This window comes from Spermophilus citellus (genome assembly GCF_964194105.1).
Source record: "Spermophilus citellus genome assembly, chromosome: 5".
Classification (NCBI taxonomy): domain Eukaryota; kingdom Metazoa; phylum Chordata; class Mammalia; order Rodentia; family Sciuridae; genus Spermophilus; species Spermophilus citellus.
The window spans coordinates 59157290-59178809 of record NC_138186.1 but is presented as its reverse complement, the minus strand read 5'-3'; the positions used below and the strand labels follow the sequence as shown (position 1 = coordinate 59178809).

The 21520-nt window shown below is 43.9% G+C and overlaps 2 protein-coding genes across 3 annotated transcripts; one reads left to right on the top strand and one right to left on the bottom strand.

The window, feature by feature from the left end:
* Nucleotides 1-10214: 10214 nt before the first annotated feature.
* Nucleotides 10215-21520, bottom strand: SLC22A7 (solute carrier family 22 member 7; the record flags this gene model as incomplete). Its single annotated transcript, XM_081294987.1, has 10 exons — nt 10215-10347; nt 16602-16808; nt 17506-17614; nt 17768-17982; nt 18405-18514; nt 18861-18984; nt 19923-20091; nt 20208-20362; nt 20495-20598; nt 21128-21520. 10 exons carry the CDS (start codon nt 21518-21520, stop codon nt 10215-10217), a joined length of 1719 nt encoding a protein of 572 aa, XP_081151113.1.
* CRIP3 (cysteine rich protein 3) lies at nt 12515-15260 on the top strand (the record flags this gene model as incomplete). Of its 2 annotated transcripts, XM_081295664.1 has the most annotated exons (8): nt 12515-12557; nt 12868-12962; nt 13344-13401; nt 13493-13624; nt 14569-14640; nt 14775-14869; nt 14964-15021; nt 15199-15260. In XM_081295664.1, the coding sequence occupies 8 exons, from the start codon at nt 12515-12517 to the stop codon at nt 15258-15260; spliced, it is 615 nt and encodes a 204-aa protein (XP_081151790.1). The 2 variants fall into 2 exon arrangements, with proteins under 2 accessions (XP_081151790.1, XP_081151791.1); XM_081295665.1 differs by lacking the exon at nt 13493-13624.

The window sequence follows — 21520 nt, the reverse complement described above, 5'->3', positions numbered from 1 at the left end:
TAGTTAAGGACTACTCATTCCTAAGGCATGACCCTGTAGATGAAGCAATGGAAAGCAGCCTGGTGCCAGGGCTGCCAACGCTTTGTCACCACCACTTTCTCTCCCTTGTTCCAGCCCAAGATCTGTTTCTCATCGTCTATCACATACCTCTTCCCAGGGACAATCAAGAGTGTTGGGCACAAGCTTTCATTCCACGCTCTACTCCACCCCTATTTTTCTACTTATATCTCAATTCTCTAGTAGTGTCTAAAGTCTATATCTAAAGTATACTGATCTGGGGAGTGGGTAGGGGGGAAGAAACCATTTTTTTAGTAGTGTTTTCCTCTTTGGACTTCCTTAATATGCAGGAGTTCACGTGTATTATGAATGATGAAGTATTTTAAGGTTTTTATTGAAATATGATTCATATAACATTAAATTTTACATAACATAAAATCCACCATCTTAAAGTGTGTGATTCTTTGATTTGTACAATGGTTGTACAGCCATCAACACTAATTCAGGAACATTTCCATCACCCCACCACCACCACCACCAAAAAAAACATATATCCATCAGCAGTGTGCTCTGTACTCTAAAGCTATTCCCAAGACAGGTAATCAACAATCTGCTTCTGCTCTGTGGATTTACCTATTATGAACATTTATATAAATGGAGTCATACTATATGTGGTCTCTTGGGTTTAGCTTTCACTTAGCATAAGGTTCTCAAAGTTTACCCTTGTGAACTCCATTATATTTTATGCCTGAAAATATATTCCATTGTAGGGATATGTCATGTTTTATTTGTACATTAGTTGATAGATAAACTTGAGTTATTCCCACTTTGGGAATATTGTGAAAAATGCTGCTTATGTCCATATACAAATTTTTATGTGGACATGTCTTGTGGGTATATACCTGGGAATAGAATTGTTGGGACATGTAACTTAAAAAAATAAACATTTATATTAAAGTATAATGTTTATGTTTTAAAAAGCACACATGACAGTTGTCAAGTTCAATAATTTTCATAAGTAAACATATCTGGGTAACCAACATCAATCAAAAAATAGAAAATAAGCCAGGCATGGTAGCACATGCATGTAATCCCAGTGGCTCAGGAGGCTGAGGCAGGAGGATTTCAAGTTCAAAGCAAGCCTCAGCAATTTAGCAAAGCTTTAAGTAATTTAGCACAATACTGTCTCAGAATAAAAAATTTTAAAAAGGGCTAGGGATGTGGCTCCAGTGGTTAAACACTCCCAGGTTCAATCCCTGGTACCCCCCCCCCCGCCGCCAAAAAAAAAAGTATGTGGACTGGGGTTGTAACTCAGTGGTAGAGCACTTGCCTAGCATGTGTAAGGCACTGGGTTTGATCCTTGACACCACATAAAAATAAAAGTATTATGTCTATCTATAACTAAAAAAAGTATGAGCTGGGTGTGAGCATGCATAACTGCAATCCCATCGACTCCAGAGGCTGAGGCAGGAGGATCACAAATTCAAGGAGGCCAACCTGGGCAATTTAGCAAAATCCTGTCTCAAAAAATAAAACTGGTTGGGGAATATATCAGTGGTAGAGCACACCTGGTTTAATCCTTAGTAGCACAAGTGCACATACATACACATTAACACATATACAAAGAATATGAGTGAGGAATGGTGGTGCATGTCTATAATCCCAGCAATGGAGGAGGCTGGGATGAGAGGATTGCAAGTTTGAGGTCAGCCTGGGCAATTAAAATAGAAAGGACTGGGGATGTAACTCAGTGAAGAAAACCCCAGGTTCAATTCCCAAACCAACACATACACACACACACACACACACACACACACACACACACACGAAAAAAAAGAGAAAAAGAGGAAGAAAATGATCAAAACTCCTGAATCCCATCTCAACTTTTTCCAATCACTTCTTGTCCAAATTGTAATCACTATTCTTACTGCTATCACAGGTGTATTTTTTTTTTTTGCCTTCGCTAAAAAAGTTATTTTATTATAAGGAAAAGACTCAGCAAAAACAAAGCTAGAAGGTGGTAGGGGTGAAAGATATGGAAAAATGTAATCATCAAATAATCTGCTCAAACTTGGATACCTGCCTGTTGATTTGGCTCTTAATCTCATCTGCCTTTCCTGATTCAAAGAATCTTGCACCTAGCAGGGCTGGGCCAGGAGCCCCATTTCCCAATATCTCCCCTTCCTGGGAGTTTTGGAGAGGTTGTATACTTCTCAGATTTCAAGACACACAAAGTAGTATGGAGAAGGGGAAGGCATTATAGCCCTTTGTTTCAGTGCCTTCTCCGCACCTGTGGAGCTGTTCTTAGCCCCATCCCTTGGTATTTGTTGATGCCAAAGGCACAAACCCCATGGAATTGGGTTTACTTAGGCAGCAGTACACTGAGCAGTGAGGTAGTGTTGATGAGGAAGTGAGCAACATCATATTTGGTGTAGAAGCTGGCTAGGAGATAGAGTATAATAGGAGAGATGCTAAGGAATTTGTGGGAAGACTGGAGCCCTAGTCCATCTGCTCCCAATGTCAGTAGTCAAGCCTTTCCTTGGTCGGGGGTCTCAAAGGGTGTCCCTTTAACTGTAAGAAGACATACATTGCCTGCCAGCTTCGGGAGCACATCCGTCTAGGGGCGCAGCGCTGATTCCTCCACCTGTGGTCTCCAGGAAGTAGCTGCCTCCCAGGTGTGTGTTTTTAATCAAAGTACAATTCATATCATAAAATTTGTGACATTTTCATCATTACAAAATAAAATCCTGTATACTTTAGGCAGATAGTCCATGTTCCTACTTCCCTGCAGCCCCTAGCAGTCATCAATCTATCTCTGTGGATTTATCTATACTGGGTATTTCCTACAAGTGAAATCATAATAATATGTGGCCTTGTGTCAGTGTTTTTTTTCACTTTAGCATTAATGTTTGTAGCATGTAGAAGTGTTTCATTTTTATGGCTGACTCAGTGCCTTACATGTGCTAGGCAAGCGCTCTACCACTGAGTCACAACTCCAGCCCTGTTAGTGGACATTTGAATGTATCCACATTTTGGTTGTTGTGAATTGTGTTGCTGTGAACATTTATGCATAAATATCTATTCAATTCTTTTCAGCATATACCTAAAAGTGGAATTTCTAGATATATGGTTATTCTGTTATTTTTTTGTGTCTAAGGGATGAAACCCAGGGCTTCATACATGCTAAGTAAGAGTTCTACCACTGAGCTACACCCCCAGACCTATTATTTAACTATTTGAGGAACTGACAAGTAATTTTTCACAACACCAGAATCATTTTACATTCCTGCCAGCTGTGTTCAATGGTTTCAGTTTTTCCACAACACTTGCTGTTTTTCTTCCTAAAATATAGCTGTTCTAGTATCTCATTTGTGGTTTTGATTTGCATTTCCCTAATGTCTAATGATATTGAGCATTGTTTAATGTGCCTTTGGCCCATTTGTATACCTTCTTTGGAGAAATGTGTTTGGCTTTTTTAAAAAATATTTTTTACTTGTAGATGCACACAATATATTTTTTTTAAAGGAAGGAATTTTTAAAAAATATCTTTATTCTATTTATTCATTTGTATGTGGTGCTGAGGATCGAACCCAGGGCCTCACATGTGCTAGGCAAGCACTCTACTGCTGAGCTATCGCCCCAGCCCCATATTTTTATTTATTTTTATGTGGTGCTGAGAATTGAACCCAGTGCCTCACACGTGCAAGTTGGGCACTCTACCACTGAGCTACAGCCCCAGCCCTGTGTTTGGCTTTTGCCCATTTTTAAAATTGGGTTGTTTTTTTGTTGCAGAATTGTAAAAATTATTTACATATTCTAGGTACTAGATCTTTATCAGATGATTTAGAGCTATCTTTAGGTTGTCTTTTTACTTTCTTAATAATATCTATTGATACAGTTTTAAATTTTGATGTAGTCTTATTTATTTATTTATAGCTCATGGTTTTGGTGTCATAATCTAAGAATCCATTGCCAAATCCAAGCTTATGAAGATTTACATTCCTGGTTTTTTTTTTTTTTTCTTTTGAGATGGTCTCCTAAATTCTCCAGGCCAGCCTCAAACTCATGATCCTCTTACCTCAACCTTCTAAGTAACTGGGATTACAGATGTGTAGTACCACACCCTTCTTCCTATGTTTTCTTCCAAGAGTTTTATGGCTTTAGCTTTTTTTTAGATTGTTGATTTAGTCTGAGTTAATATATGTGAGAGGTAGAACTCTAGCTGCTGCTGCTGCTTTTTTTTTTTTTTTTTTTTTTTTTTTGGTATCAGGGATTGAACTCAAAGGCACTTAACCACTTAGGCACATACCCAGCCTTTCTTATTTTTTATTTGAAATAGGGTCTCACTAAACTGTTGAGTCTGGCCTCAAACTTGGATTCTTCCTGTTTCAGCCTCCCGAGTTGTTGGGATTACAGGATGTACCACTGCACCAGGATAGCTTCATTCTTTTGCATGTGAATATCTCAACACCATTTACTGAAGAAACTTCTTCTTTGAATGGTCATAGCACCCTTGTTGAAAATCAATTGGCTACAGATACATGGAGTTTTTCCTGGACTTCCCATTTTGTTCCATTAGTTTATATCTGTCCTAATGCCAGTACCACACTGTTTTGATCACTGTAGCTTTGTAGTAAGTTTTGACATTGAGAAGTTTGAGTCACCAACTTTCTTCTTTAAGATTATTTTGTCTATTTGGGTCAACTGCAATTTAATGCAAATTTAACAATTGGCTTTTCCATTTCTGCAAAAAAAAAAAGGCTTGGAATTTGGTAGGGAATGCATTGAATCTGTAATTTGCTTTGGATAATACTGCCATCTTAACAATATTAAGTCTTCTAATCCATGAATATTAATGCCTTTCTATTTATTTAGGTCTTATTGAATTACTTTTAGTAGTGTTTGGGGGCTGGGGATGTTATTTAGTGGTAGAGTACTTACCTAACATATATGAGGCCCTGGGTTCAACCTCCAGCACTGCAAAAAAAAAAAAAAAAAAAATCAGCATTTTATAGTTTTTGTGTATATCTTTCACCTCCATGGTTAAATTTAGCCCTAGGTATTTTATTATTTTGTATGCTATTTTAGTGTAATTGTTTTCTTGATTTTCTCTCAAATTATTCATTGAAGGTGTATAGAAACACAACTAATTTTCATGTTTTAAACTTTGCTGAATTCATTTATTTGTTCTACTAGGGGTTTTTTGGTTTTGTTTTGCTTTGGTACCAGGGATTGAACCTACTGGTGCTTTATCACTGAGCTACATTCCCAGACCTTTTTATTTATGTATTATTTTGAGACAGGGTCTTACTATATTGCATAGGACTTCACTAAATTACTGAGGCTGGTCTTGAACTTGTGATCTTTCTGCCTTATCTTTTGAATTACTGGGGTTATAGGCCAGTAACTGGATCGGACTTTGTTCTAGTAGTTTTTTTAATGGTTTATTTGGGAAATTTTAATGATTGATTGATTGGCACTAGGGATTTAACTCAGTGGTGCCTTTACCACCGAGTCATTTCCCCCTTTCCTATTTTATTTATTTATTTACTTACTTATTTTTGAGACAGGGTCTCACTAAGTTGCTGAGGTTGGCCTCTCAAGTCACTGGGATTATAGGCATGCACCACCATGCCCAATTCCTTAGGAAATTTTAAACACATAGGATCATGTCATCAGAGAATAGGTATAGTTTCACTTCTTCCTTTCCAGTTTTGATATATTTCTTTTTCTTGCTTAATTGCTGTTCTTAGAACTTTCAGTACAATATTGAATAGGATTGGTGAAGGTAACATGCTTGTTTTGTTTCTATTCTGAGAAAGAAAATCCTTTTTTTGTTTGTTTTGTTTTCTTTGTACTAGGGATCGAATCTAGGGTCTTGCCGCATGCAAAGCAAGCATGAGCTACCACTGAGCTATACCCCCAGTCCTTTTCTGATTTTGAGATAGGGTCTTGATAAGTTGCGGTCAAGTGCCCTTGAGTTCAATCTCCAGTACTAAAAAAAAAAAAAAAACTAGATTTCCACAATTTTGTTTGTTTTCTATATGTTGTCTTTTTTTTGTTCCTCATTTCCTTCCATACTGCTTTTTTTGTTTGTTTCTATAAGATTATCTTGAAAATTGTATGTAGAAGGAAATATTTGGACTGGGGTTGTGGCTCAATGGTAGAGTGGTCTCCTAGCATGCATGAGGCACTGGGTTTGATCCTCAGAACCACATAAAAATGAAACACTGATATTGTGTGTCCACCTACAACTAAAAAATAAATATTTTTTTTAAAAAAGAAAATATATATGTAAATCTATCTATAGTATCAGAACTTTACACAACACTACAATTTTTGTATACAAGAAGAAATATCTATGTGTATAAGTGTGCATGTTATATTAATCAGAACCCTTTTGGTTGTGAATGTCAGAAACCCGACCTCAACAAGCTTAAGAAAACAAAGGATAAGGGCTGGGGTGATGGCTCAATGGTAGAGCACTTGCCTAGCATGTGTAAAGCACTGGGTTAGCTTCTCAGCACCTCATAAGTAAAATAAAGGTCCATTGACAACTAAAAAAAGAAAGAAAACAAAGGATGAGGGATAGTTTATGGCTTAATAACTAGGAAACCAAATCAGCTAGATCCAGGAGGTGAAAGATGTCATCAGGAATCTCTCTTCCCTAGTCCCTCAGTTCTGCTTGGCTAAGGAGGTCTCTCCACTTAGAAGTGAAGTAATCCCTGCAGTTTCAAGATGCCATAGTCCGGCTGGGCACAGTGCTACACATCTGTAATCCCAGTGACTCAAGGGGATGAGACAGGAGGATTGGGAGTTCAAAGACAGCCTCAGCAACTTGGACTCTAAGCAACTTGGCAAGACCCTGTCTCTAAATGAAATTTAAAAAAAATCAAAAACAAAAAAACAGGGCTGAGGATGTGACTCAGTGGTTAAATGCCCCTGGGTTCAATCCCTAGTACAAAAAAAAAAAAAAGCCATAATTCTTTTTTTTTTTTTTAAAGAGAGAGTGAGAGAGGAGAGAGAGAGAGAGAATTTTTAATATTTATTTTTTAGTTCTCGGCGGACACAACATCTTTGTTGGTATGTGGTGCTGAGGATCGAACCCGGACTGCACGCATGCCAGGCGAGCGTGCTACCGCTTGAGCCACATCCCCAGCCCCAAAAAAGCCATAATTCTTAAAGGTTTTTATCTAGAAAGTAAAAGTGTATCTTTCCTTATAATACAAGAAAGTCTGGTATTATAAGTACCTGTTGTCAGGTGAATAGAATACTTAGACCATGCCATGCCATGCCATGAGGTCACCAAAAGAAGGAAGGGTCTTCCCTAATGAATCAACTGGACTAAGTTGAATTAATGTGGAGTGGGGGGAGAGATGAAGTTTTCTGATGGAAATGCTTCTAAGTAGAAAATTTAAATGTGAAAATTTAAATTGTGAAGATTCAGTGTAGACTTTTTGTTTGTAGACTTTTTTGGTGTGTGTATGTGTGGGGAGGTTACTGGGGATTGAACCCAGGGGTCCTTTACTACTAAGCTATATCCCCAGCCCTTTTTTATTTTGAGATAAGGCCTCACTCTCACTAAGTTGCCCAAGCAGGCCTCAAACTTGTGATCCCCCTGCTGTAGCTTCCTAAGTCGCTGGGATTACAGGCATACAAACCACTCTCAGCTGTTTATATTCTTTCTTTTAAAAAAATATATATATATATATATATTTTAGTTGTAGGTGGACACAATACTTTTATTTTTATGTGGTGCTGAGGATCAAACCTAGCGCCTCACACATGCTAGGTAAGCACTCTACCTCTGAACCACAACCCCAGCCCCTGTATTTTTTCTTTTTGAGGCTTTTTTTTTTTTTATCAAGAGTTGAGTTTTATGTTCTTGTCTCTACTGAGATGCTGCCTTTTGTAGGGTGCTTGGCAGGAGAATGGGGATTACAAGTAAGGATCTCGCAGTCCTTCATGTTCCAAAAACTAGGAGAAGAGAAAAAGTCCAATCATTTGCATTTGGGAAGAGGCTAGAATTCTTGATTCTGTGACCTTTAGCTTCACAGAGGAAATGAAAGACTTCTCTATAAAAGATAAGACATTTAAGTGTGGGGCTGGGGCTTAGCGGTAGTGCACTTGCCTGGCATGTATGAGGCACCGGGTTCAGTTCTCAGCACTGCATATAAATAAATAAAATAAAGGTCTAGCAACAACTAAAAAAATTTAAAAAAAAAGATAAGACATTTTCCAGACATTTGTGGTGGTATATCTCTGTATTCCCAGCTACTCAGGAGACAGAGACAGGAAGATTCCATGTTCAGGACCAGGCTGGGCAACTTAACGAGACCCTGTCTCAATATTTAAAAAAATTGGAAGGCAGGCACGTAGGCTAGGGTGTAGCTTAGTGGTAGAGTGAGAGAGGGAGTGAAGGAATGTAGCTTAATGATAGGTTGCTTGCCTTGCATGTGCAAAGCCCTGGGTTCAATCTCCAGTACCTTAAAAAAAAGGTAAACATTTGCATTAGTCTGAATTCTTAAGATTAAGTTGTTTTAGTCTCATTGACATACACTTATGAACTGGAAGAGCTGTTCATATGTGTGTGTATCTTATATATGATATATAATATTTATATATACTAATAAATGTAAATATATATAAAATATAATGTTTATATATTCTATTATATATACATATATATAGCTATAAATTACCTTCTAAATCTTAGTATGAAAATGAGAAAGTTTCTAGTACCTTGCATCAACTTCAAGGAGAACTGACATCATCTATCAGATTTATAAGCAAGATGACAAATGAATTTCACTTCTCTATTTCCAGGATATGAATATATTTTTATTAGAATATGCATACATTTTTATGCTGCAAATTATTTGGACATAGTTACTTTTATATACTCTCAGATTAAGTACACATTCCAAGTAATACTTGAGAAATCAAATCTATCTTTGGAAAACCAACATTTAAAAGTGTTTGATTTCTTCACAAGCATAGGTTGAAAGCCTCATGGCAAAGGGTTTAGAAGGTCTTTTCCTAAAGGATTAATTCATCATTATTCCAGTCAATGCCACTAATCAAAAAATATATCCCACTCAGTAGTCCCAAGGAGCTAACTCTGTAACTATATACAGAGTTCTCTCAGAGGTTCATGTAATGGCAAGATGATGCTGGAAAACAAGGAAAAAATCCAACAGATTCTTGCAAGAGCCATAGATGATGTGTGATTATACAACAATAGTTCTCTACAGATGGAGGGATGTGTTTTTTTTAAATATTTATTTTTAGTTGTAGGTGAACACAATATCTTTATTTTACTTTTATGTGGTGCTGAGGATCGAACCCAGTGCCTCACACATGATAGGTGAGCACTCTACCTCTGAGCCACTACCCCAGCCCGAGGGATTTTTAAGAAAGCAAATTCAGTGTCTTTCTGTTTTGTGTATACGTGTCTTTTTGTGGTGGTTTTGCTACTGGGGATTGAATCTAGTACTCTATCACTGATCCACACACTCCTACCCTCTTTTTATTTTAATATTTATTTTTTAGTTTTGGGTGAACACAATATCTTTATTTTTTTTTTTAATGTGGTGCTGAGGATCGAACCTAGTGCCTCACGTGTGCTAGGCAATCACTCTACCACTGAGCCACAACCCCAGCCCTTTTTAAAATTTAAGTAATATGAACTACAGAATGCAAAGTTTTCTAGTTGGAGGGGGCACACAGTGAGAAAGCACAAGGGGTATGAGTAACAAAGGTGTTTAAAAACCTAAAAGTATAAATAATTAATACTGATTTTTTTCATAAACTTACCAGAACTTAGTGATTTTTCTTTCAAAATTCATTTAGGAACAAAGTTCTTGATAGTGCCTTAAAAGTCAGAAGTATGCCACTATGAACTGTAGCAAGTCTACAAAGACATAAAATTGGGGGGGTTTGTAATTGTAAAACAAACTCACTGCAAAGTTAACCTGACACAAAAAAAGGTTTATAGTTTACATAACACTTTCTCACATTTTCTCATTTGTCACATATTTAATGATAGGCATAAATTGTGCTACATGCTAATTAAGCTTAATTAGTAAGGTCTTGTGAATGACTATAAATAGAGGGACTGGTTAGCTGCAAAAGAAAATTTTCAGTTCTTTTTTTTAAAGAAAAAACCTTATTAGTTACCTAGTATATATAACCAGGGTGAATTTCAATCATATTCCTCATTTTCCATCATACATGTTGATCTTCATGTATGTTAAGAAAGAAACAACTGTGGTTGGGTGTGGTGACACACGCCTGTAATCCCAGCAACTCCAGAGGCTGAGGTAGGAAGATTGCAAGTTCAAGGTCAGCCTGGGAAAAAGGAAAAAAATAAAAAGGGCTGGGGAAATAGCTTAGTGGCAAAACACCCCTAGGTTCAATCTCCAGTACCAAAAAAAAAAAAAAAAAAAGAACAACAACAAGAAGAAGAAAGAGGGTCCTCTAAGACCTTACTCATAGGCAGCTAAGAGTCCCTCATTCCAGGACTTTTGTTGTTCCAACTTTCAAATCCTACCAATGCCCTCTTATTCTCACATCTCTCTTACTAGCACTCATCTACTAACACCTGAAGGGGACTTACATATAACATTCATTCGCCAGCAAATGCTTGTTGAGCATTATGTGCTAGAAACTGAGGAAGACTCTGGAAACATACACAGTGGTTGGCCAGGCAACCCTGGTCCTTACTTTCATGGAGCTCAAAGATCATATGGAGGCAGACACATCCTAGAGGTGAGCAGGAAGTTGGCAGACCCATTTGACCCTCCATTAAGCTATAACATAGCTATTATCAAATCTAAAGATATACATGAGTTTCCCTTTGCCTTTTTTTCCTCATTTGGTTCAGCACTCAGGCAGGAAAACAGCTGTCATGGACTGGTTCCCTCTAACCTCCAGTAAAGGATGATGCTGTAGGAGAAAGTGCTTGAGACTTATAGCCTGATATTTAATAGATGAGGGGGAGCTGTGTTTAGGCAGGAATTGGTTAAAGTGACATAAATGAAATCATACAGTATATGTTATTTTGCATCTAGCTTCTTTCACTTAATGATTTTATGTAGCATGTATTAGTACTTCATTCCTTTTTTGTGTGGCTGAATAATGTTCTGTCATACAGATATACCACATTTTGTTTATCCATTTATCAATTGATGGGTTTTGGGTTGTTTCTACCTTTTTGTCACTGAATAGTGCTGCAATGGACACTCATATAGGAGTTTTTGTGTAGACATGTTTTCATTTCTCTTGGGTATAAACCTAAGAACAGAAGTACAAAGTGATATGGCAAACCCTATGTTTGACTTTTTGAGTAACTGCCAGACTGTTTTCTAAAGTGGTTGAACCATTTTACATTGTCACCAGCAATGTATGAGGGATCCAATTTTTCCATGTCCTTGTTTATATATATCTGTATAACACAAATGTTATACAGATATATATATATATATATATATATATATACACACACACACACACACATGTACATACATATATGTGTATATGTATATATGTGTGTATATATGTGTATGTGTATAAATATGAATTTTTTTTGTACTGAGGATTGAATCCAGGGACACTACCACTGAACTACAGTTTTTTAAGCTGATTGAACCCAGTGCCTCACGCATGCTAGGCAAGTGCTCTACCACTGAGTCACAACTCCCTCCTTATACTTTTAAATTTAATAAGCATTATAATTTTATGAACAAGCCATTGATTATATACAAACTGTGTTTTGAGGCTTCCAGACTAAAAGTCTTGAGTTCATTAAGGAATTCATCATAGTAATAGCTATAGCTTTCGTAATATTTAAGTGCCAGAAGCTGTTTGGGCATTCCACAAATATTAACTCATCTAATTCTCATAACAGTCCTATGAGGTAGAAACTGTTATCATGATACTCATTGTACAGATAAGAAAATGGAGGCAGAGGGAGGGTAAATAATTTGCCTGAAGCCGTAGGTTAAGTAGCACAGATAGTCTTCAGATTCTGTTACTCTTAACTACTTGCTAGGGCTGGGGATGTAGATCAGTGGTAGAGAGACTGCCTAGCACGTGCCAAACCCTGGGTTCATCCCCAGTACCACAAAAAGTGAAGCAAAATAAATAAAACACTTGCTAGACTACCAAAGGGTAATTACATCACTTCAAAGAATGCCTACCTTTCACTTTGAGATGTTTTCATGCCATCTGCACTGTAGACATTTGTCCTCTCCTTACTGACCTAGGCATCTTCATTGCCCCCCTGCCCTCCCTGTCTGGTGCCCACTAGGGTTCATAGGTTGGAGGTTTTAATGCTCTTTGAAGTGACTGAGAAATTGCCTACATCCCCCAGGTGGAATGGTTCTAAATTTCTGGTGTCAAATGAACACCCAGACAGCTCAGTGGGTTCAAAGCTGAGTAGTGGGTGGAGCCAGTAGAACAGAGCCCTGCAGTGGTGTCTAGTGTGAGAAGTCTGCTTCCCCAAGCAAGCTGAGCCATGAGCTGGACCTGCCCACGTTGCCAGCAACCTGTTTACTTTGGTGAGGCTGGTGAGGCTTGGGCTGAGGAGGGGAAAGGATGGGGTGAATGTGAGCCACTGGGTTCCCTGGGGATGTGAAGGCTGGCCATGGTATGGTTCCAGATACCCTTAAACCTGTTGTGTGTGAGATCCCCTTCCCTCTCCTCCCCTCTGAGAGCTGTGTGGGATGCATGATGCTGGGCCAGGGTGGAGCTGGACTCCCAGAGACACTCCATAGTCTCTAAGGAGCAGGTCAGGCTGGGGTTGGGGGTTTGGTGGCATCTGGTGCTTGGCCTGGCTCTTTGCAGTTAGTTCCACCTTGTCCCCCACAGCTGAAAAAGTGAGCTCCCTGGGCAAGAATTGGCACCGCTTCTGCCTGAAATGTGAGCACTGCCACACTGTTCTGTCTCCTGGTGGCCATGCAGAGGTGAGGCCAGGGCCAGGGCACACAGTTCTTTCACCCACCAACCCACTTAATCCCACCCCAGCCCCCACTTTCAGTCTGTTACCCTGCCAAAGTCTACTTCAACAGGCAACCTCAGGGCTACTCATCCGGGGCATCTCATACCAGCCAGGATTTGGGGAGCCTCAGTTGTGCCAGGACTCCGTGGCTTTGAGGGGATGGGTTATTGCCTGCTTTTGCCTCCCTCTGGACCACAATGGCAATTCTGGCCTGCCAGCCCAGCACCCACCCCTCAAGACCCACCAGATCCGGCCAGTGGACAAACACACCTGGCAGCTTATCTTGCAGCAGGCCTGTGGGGCACGACCCCCTTGACCCTGAGTGACTCCTTCCCTCTGTGCCCAGCACAACGGGAGACCATACTGCCATAAACCATGTTATGGGGCTCTCTTTGGACCCAGAGGTAAGAAAGAGCCTAAAAGGGGCTAGGGAAACAGAACATTCCTTGTGGCTGGGAACCAAGCCCTGATCTTCCCTATTCCTCCTCTCTGCAGGGGTGAACATTGGTGGTGTGGGCTCCTATCTCTACAATCCTCCCACTCCCTCCCCTGCCAACATCACTTCCCTCAGCCCCAGCAGCTTCAGCCCCCCCAGGCCAAGGACTGGCCTCCTCCATGGCAAAAAAAGTAAGTGAGGCTGGGCTTCAGCTATTCCTGCTCTTCCTCCTGACCCTCAGGATGCAGTAAAAGTTGAGTTTCAGGGGCAGTCTTCTACCCAGCCCTCTGCTTTACATTCCTACAACTCTGTCCTTGGAAAAATCTCTACCCATGCCCCTTTTTTGATATTCCCTCGTGTCAGCTTCTGAGCTTAAGAAGTAAATCGGGCAGATAGTATTAGCACTTTACATGTGAAACAACTAAGGGATAGAGAGGACAAAGGACCTTGTGTAGTCACATAGCTATTGAGAGAGCCAAAGATGGCCTGGAACTCAGGCCTCTTTCCTAGGCCAGGACCATGGAAGAAAAGACAAGTTGAGGGGTCATGAGGATAGAATCATTTCCTCAGATACTTCAGCTTCTCTCCTCTGGCCCCTGTTCCTTCCTCCCACTCCATTACATGGAGCAATGACACCATGCTCCCCAACACCTGACACTCCTGCCCCAGCCAATTCCTGTATCAGCTCAGGTTTCCTGAGGATTGAGTTGCTGACAGGTGCTGGTGGGCACCTGAGCCCTTGCACGAATGACAAGGAATAATGAACACAGTGACATAGTAGTAGTCCCAGCAACTTGGGAAGCTGAGGCAGAAGGATTGCAAGTTCAAGGCCACTTAGTGAGACCCTGTCTCAAAAATTTAAAAAAGCCTAGGAATATACTAAAGTACCTCTGGATTCAATTCCCAGTGGGAAAAAAAAAAAAAAAAGGAAGCAGCAGGTGTTCCCTAATGCAATTAGAGATGGGGCAGAATATGGGTCAGTTCAAGGAAGGAAGACTCACAGTGCCTGGGTGGGGGCTCTGGGGTGAGTATGGGTTTTAGAAAATGACAATGGCATGTGCAGGCAGGTTCTGGTGGGCCCTGCTTAGGGTCTGGTCCAAACTACAGCCCTAGCTAGGGCCTCTTCCCATTAAAGGCCCACCCCACATGAAGACATTCACTGGGGAGACCTCACAGTGTCCCGGCTGTGGGGAGCCAGTCTATTTTGGTAAGTGACAATGGAAAGTTGGGGGAGGAAAACACTAGGTTGGGCAGCAAGTGGGCAGGGAGGTGGTCCAAGGCAGGTGGGTCTCCCTGCCCTTCCCCTAGAATGGAAGAACTACCTCTTCTCTCCACTACCAGCTGAGAAGGTGATGTCTTTGGGCAGAAACTGGCACCGACCCTGTTTAAGGTGCCAGCGTTGCCGGAAGACCCTGACTGCTGGGAGTCATGCTGAGGTGAGTAGGACAGGAATGGGTGGTTTTGGGAGGAAGGAGGCTGGAGCTTGAAGACAGCCAGGCTGAGAGGGTAATCCTTCTCTCTGTGTTCTAGCATGATGGCGTCCCATACTGCCACATCCCCTGCTACGGCTACCTGTTTGGTCCCAAAGGTGGGCAGCCCCACCCCAGACAGCAGGCCTAAAGTATGGCATGCACATGGTCTGTGGGGATGTGTGGACAATGTCCCCTATGGTCAAACACACTCCAGACCCCTCCCAATTCCTTAAAGCCCTGAACCCAACACCCCCCATACCCAAGGCCGTTGGTGATAGGGCTCTCTCCCTCAGGTGTGAACATTGGCGATGTGGGCTGCTACATCTATGACCCAGTGGAGATAAAACCCAAATGAGGCGCTCACAGGAGAGGTCACCCTAACTCAGGCTTCCCACCATCCCCTCCATGGTCCAATGGGAGCTACAGATTTCTATAGTCCTATGTGGTTGGGGGAAGGCAAGATCCTGAGGGCCTGGGCCTAGACTCCATGGTAGGCCAGATAATCTATACCTTCTCTGCAAATTTTTCCCTTCTCCTTTCTTATCTGGTTAGGGAACACAGGCCACCCCACTTTGAATGGTGGTCTCCTGGCCTTCCTATCCCTTTCCCCAATAAATTCTGGAACTTCAAGGTCGTCTTCAAACTTTTGTTTATTGAGTCTATGCCTCTATGGCTTCTCCAATAAAATGTTGGCTCCTATGCCTTCAACACTTCTTTGGGTATGAAGCCTAGACAATAGGTTTAGTGGAGAGTGCCTGGGATTGGGTAACATGCCCACCAGTCCCACTGGCATCAAAAGGTATCACAGGGCCGTCTCTTCTTTAGCACCATCTCTAGAAAAAGCACCTCATTTCAATTTGAACATGACAGCAGATCTTGTAAAGTCTGTTAAGAGGTTTCATTATCCATTTGGGAAATGATAAGACTGAGGCCTGGAGAAGGAAAGCTACATGCCCCTGGTCATACAGAAAATCAGTGGCAAACCTGATCACAGCCCAGGACCAACTTAGTGGCTTTCCATCCGGGGTCTTCCCAAAGCTCCTCACTGCTGCCCCAACTCAAGAGGTACCTTTATTTACAGAATTCCCCCAGCCATTAGATGGGTGCCTAGAATCTTCAGCAATCCACTGCATTCTGGAAAGTTTTCCTGTTGCTAGAGGCTGAATAGTCAAGACTGGATGAGCACAGGCAGAGGGGATCAATGGCAACTTCATCCCTAGTGTTTGATGCCCCCAGCTCTGGTCACAAGAGCCTGCCCTTCTGTTTTCTCAGCCCCTGACTGTAGACCTTCTCTGGAGGGCTTGCCCCAATTCCACTCAGTTCTGGACCTGCATCTCTTCCTCCTGAAGACCGGGTTGGGCACTGGGGAGGAAGGAGTCAGGAATAGTGATAGGGCTTAGTTCTGGAGCCTATCACTCCAGCCTGTCCCATCAGACTGGCCCAGGGCTCTCTCCATCTCCTGGAATACAAACACATGTACTCCCACAAGAGACTCTCACACATGCTTGTAGTGTGCACACATGTATAGACTCAACACTTTTATGCACATAAAGTGCATAGGGCATGCACCCTAAAACACATGTGCACGCACTTATACATGCACCAAGTATACCTGTGCAAATGTATTCCCCTCTGAATCCTGAGCACCTGCATCTATTTGCATATGCTCACACATAACACAGTCCTATATACACACCTCTTTCTCTCCACATCCTGGATGGTCTCTGGCAGCTGTGCTTGCCTCGTCTCTGGCAGCAGGAAGGTAGTGCAGGTAGCCAGCAGGGCAATGCCCCCATAAGCAAGCTTGGGCAATGACAGCCATACTCCATCCAGCAAGGCTGCCAGTGGGGCCAAAGAGCCCCCCAGTCGGCCCACCAGTGAAGCCAGCCCTATACCTGTTGGTCTGATCAGAGAGAGGATGAGGGAGGCAGGTTGTTCTCACACCTGCTGGGAAGCTATGCCTCACAAGGCTCCCCTCCTGAGTTAGCAAGCCCTGCTACCTTTCTAGACAGCTAAGAAAGCTAGGAGCTCCCACACACGCGGGGGCCAGGAGCCCAGACCAGCACCCACCAGAGGATGGGGCCCCCATTTATACACGGTACCAATCAGGAACCACTAAAAGAAAAGTTATCAGAATGGGATAGACTAGTGTGGAAGAAAGAGGAAGGTCAGGTCAGCACCTTGCACAGTCGCTGTGGTGATGTTAGAGCCGACTCAAGTCTAAGCCGGATGCTTGTAAGGCTCATTTCCCCATCTGCCAATAGCTAGCTGAAAGGGGCCCTATAATTCTGTAAAGAGAATCCCCAAGGACAGTTCTGCCTCACCAGCCATGAATGAGATGGGATGGGTAGATGGGACTTCTTTGTGATGGATTTCTTCTGAGGCACCAAGAAGTTGACTTGGCTCACGGTCACAGAAAATGCCCCGCCTCTTCCTAGATTTGGGTAAACAAAGCCTTGACCAGCCCTACATTTTAGGTGTGGTGTAAAGAATCCAGAGGCGGATGGACAGTGTGCAGAAGAGTGCAAGTTAAGGCGCGTGACTTACAAGTCCCGCCCCAGATCGGCTGCCTGGGAACCCTGCTTCCGGGCTCCCCTCACCTGAGCACTGTAGGGTACAATTCTGAAGTGAACAGGTAGGCAGTTGTGAAGGCGGCTTCACTGAAACCTTTCCCTATCACCGCCAGGGCCGTGCTCCAGGAACTCGTCTCTGAAGGAAAGCGGGGTTCGGGCAGTGAGAGGTTGGAATGCCCCAAACTCCCCCGGGAATGGGAAGCCCACCGGGCAGAGCTCCGGGGGAGGGCGGGGCTTCGTGTCCAGGAGGCGGGGTCTTAGGCAGGCGGCGTCGGCCGGACAGGCTTACCCGAGGACACCAGCAATCTGATGCCGAAGGTCAAGGCGGTGCCCAGCAGTGCTCCGGCCTGCGTGAGCCGGCGCCCCGCACGGCGCACCAGCAGATAGACCACCAGCTTGGAGGGCAGCTCCACTGCCCCGAACAGCAGCTGCGTTTGGTACACGTTCAGCCTCAGCCCCGACAAGTCCAGGCTCAAGCCGTAATAGGAGAAGTTTACTGAAAACCTGAAAGGAGTTACAGTGCTACCAAGGGCCCTTGTTCCACCTTTGTCCTCATTCCAGGAAGACTTGATCTTTTAGAAGGATGATCGCCGGTGCCTGGGACCTTCCCCACCACCCATAATACCCCAACACCGGAGGGTGCAGCGTGTGCCAGTGGCCGAAAAGCCTTCACCCTAATCTTCATAGCAACCCTGTGGCATGGCAACTAACCGCAGCCGGTTTTACAAAAGGGAGCTGTCCAAGGTCACACAGGAGCTAGAACCTGAATTCAGATCCACGTGACTGCTGCCAACCTCATCTCTTGACCTACCCCAGCTTGACTGCCCCTCGGCCCTCCACAGTTACACTCATACTCAGCACAGGCCTGGAGTCTACCCCTCCCTCCACTAGCCCCGCCTCCACCAACCCCAAGTTAGCCCCCTTACCACATCACCATGCAGCACAATGAGATGTGCCGGATCTGTGGTGTTCGGAATAGGTCTAGGTAGGAGGGTCTTGGGAACACCTGTTCCCCCGTGGACACTTTGTTCAGGGCCTGAAGAGGGAAAACGTGAGGTTGTGATATCAGAGTTGGTATCAACTGGGCATGGTGGGTATGTGCTACTTTGTGCTCTTGTGCTCTCTCTCTCTCTCTCTCTCTCTCTCTCTCTCTCTCTCTCTGTCTTTGTTTCTCCCCTCTCAGTGGTGGGGGTGGGGGTGCACATGGGAGCTGAGAAGGGGGGACCCTAAGTGAAAGATGTGACCCATCTGAGTCAGGTAGGACAGCCTAAAGAGTTTGGAAAGGGCTTTTCCTATCACATATGGTGGGCCCCCAGGGAGGGACACTTCACACAGCCCCTCTCATAAGTGTGCATGCTCACACACACTAACTTCACTCTCACCTCCTGGCTCAGGCTGTCCTCACCCACAGGCCGCCCATTGAGCCTGGCACAGTGGAGCAAATACCTTTGGGCCTCCTCCACTCGGCCCTGAGTCAGAAGCCAGCGTGCAGATTCAGGCACCCACCTAAGGGACAGGCAGGAGGCTCTTTAGCCAGAAAGTTGGTACTGTGAGCCACATCTCCCTTTTGGGAATTTTAGAGCTGTCAACCTCTACGATGTTCACACAGTCCCCTCTGTCTGGAATGTCATCTGCTTTTCAAGCCCTCCACAATTGATGAGGCCCAGTATAAAAGTCACCTCATGCTATTTACCCAGGCCTAGAGCTCCCCCAGCCTGGGTCTCTTCCTTACTCAACTGAAATGGTCTCACCTTCAAGACCTTAGCTCTCAGCACTAGCCACCCACTTGTCCCACAGGTGGCAGGAAAGCATAGGATAAAGGAGAAAAAGACATATTGACATGAATGAAATACCCACCCTCCCCTCCAGTCTGAGCTCTCCCATGATGCCCAGCCCCATCCTACTCCTTTAAGGGTCAGCCTCAACTTCTGCTTGACTCTGTCTTTGTCACTGTCTCTCCTTGCTCTTGTTTTCTCTCACTGTGTCTACCATCTGTTGCTTTGAATCTATCTTTCAGTTCTGGGTTCTGTCAATCACTGGTTGGTTCTCTTGTCTCTAAATCTGTTTCTCTCTGCCCTGTTCTGTTTTTCACTGTCCTGTGCCATCTTCTTTCTCTTGGTCTCTTTTTCTGTCTTTCTTTCAGTGTCTCTTATTGTCTCTTGGTCACTTACTGGTTTTCTTTTCCCTTCATCCTTCTGTCTCTCTGTCTTCAAATCTTAGTCTCTGATTAATTTCTTTTTTTTTTTTTTAATTTTTTTTTTAATATTTATTTTTAGTTCTCAGCGGACACAACATGTTTGTTTGTATGTGGTGCTGAGGATCGAACCCGGGCCGCACGCATGCCAGGCGAGCGCGCTACCGCTTGAGCCACATCCCCAGCCCCTGATTAATTTCTGACTTTGGCTTCCTCTGTCTTCCGCTCCCCAACTGCCTCTATTCCTCACCGGAGGCTGAGGATGCCTATGACACAAGGCAAAGTAACAGCCATCAGGAGCCATCGCCAGTCCCTTATCAGGTACCCAGCCAAAGCCAGCAGCAGCACGCCTCCTGTCCAGAAGGTGGAGCTCAGGATGCCGGCCACTTCACGGTGTTCCACATCCAGCCACTCCAGCTCTAGGCCCAAGGCCAGACCAGAGACAGGAAGACAGTAAGCAAGGGGCCGCCTGGTCTGACTCACTGACAACTTCCCTCCAGCCCTCTAGGCCCTGCTTTTCCCTTGACTGCTTTACCAAGTGGCAACACAATAATGGTGAAACCAGCCAGGGTTGAGCCAGTGAGGGTGCGGGTGATGGCAAACATGACATAGTTGACTGAGGCTGCAGATGTCAGGCCCAGCACTAGGGTACTCACATAGGCCACCAGCAGTAGAGGGCGCCGTCCAAACCTGCAAAGGGGTTGTACAGGGTCAGCCACCTGTGAAGATTCCAAGACATAGGTAGACTAGGCCCATACCCCCAGCTAGTGGAAGAGGGTTCCCCCCAGCCTTCTCCTTCATTCACCCCACACTGCACTCCACCTGTCAGACAGGTATCCAAAGACCACAGCCCCCATCAGCACACCAATGAAGAACAAGGTGGATGCAACTCTGTTCAGGCCTTTCCGTTCACATACCAGATCCCACTGCAAAACAGGCAGACAAGGGTCTCACATGGGTCTAAGACCTTCTCCAGACTCTGGGGACTTCTGATAGATACCTCTATGCCAGAAAATACCCCCCTCCAACAATTCACTCCTCCTGTAGCCTCAGAGTCTTCTCATGGAGGGCCCTGACTATAACACTGAGTCCCCAGTTCCCAGTTCCCCTAGGGAAACTCTGCTTCCATTCACCCTCCTCCTCCAGATGGATTATGTAAACCTCAGACCTAGCCAGAAAATAGGGAGGGAGGGAAGCAGAAGCAAGGCCTCTGCAGTTTCTTCACCTCAATGCATCCCTTCTCAGGTCTCTGCCCCAACTTTTTGTGTTAATTAACATGAAAGATAACAGCAGCTCCTGAGGATGGGCCCCTTACTGCAGTCCATGGAACCTATCTACAGATGGGTAAACTGAGATTCTAAGAGGTAAAAGAATGTAATTTATGCCCACACAGCTACTACCCAAGGAAATGGCAGTTCATCACACTCATGTCCCTTGCCCTCCAAGTTTGGATACCTCAGTTGCAATGGTGGAGGAGAATTCTGAGCGGTCGTATTCCCAGCCCTGAGAGCAGGGCCCGGTTGAGGGTTCTCCTTCCAGCTCCCCAGGACTCAGTGCCTCTTTCCCCAGTGTGGTGTTGGGGAGAGTCTGGGGGTGAGCAAAGCGGAGGCAGGAGCTAAAACTGCCATCGGGCTCCCGGGGCAGGTGGGTCTCCAGCCATGCCTCCTGGTGACTGAAGTTGTCAGGGGTGCCAGGCAGGGCACAGTGGTGGGCAGGCACAGCACCCAGGAAGATAGGCAGGAGAAAATTCAGGGGTAGTATCACTCGGGGCAGGGCCATTAGTGCCAGATTCCGCAGTTGGAAGGATCCAAAGCCACCCACCTCATCCAGCAGTTCCTCAAAGCCCAT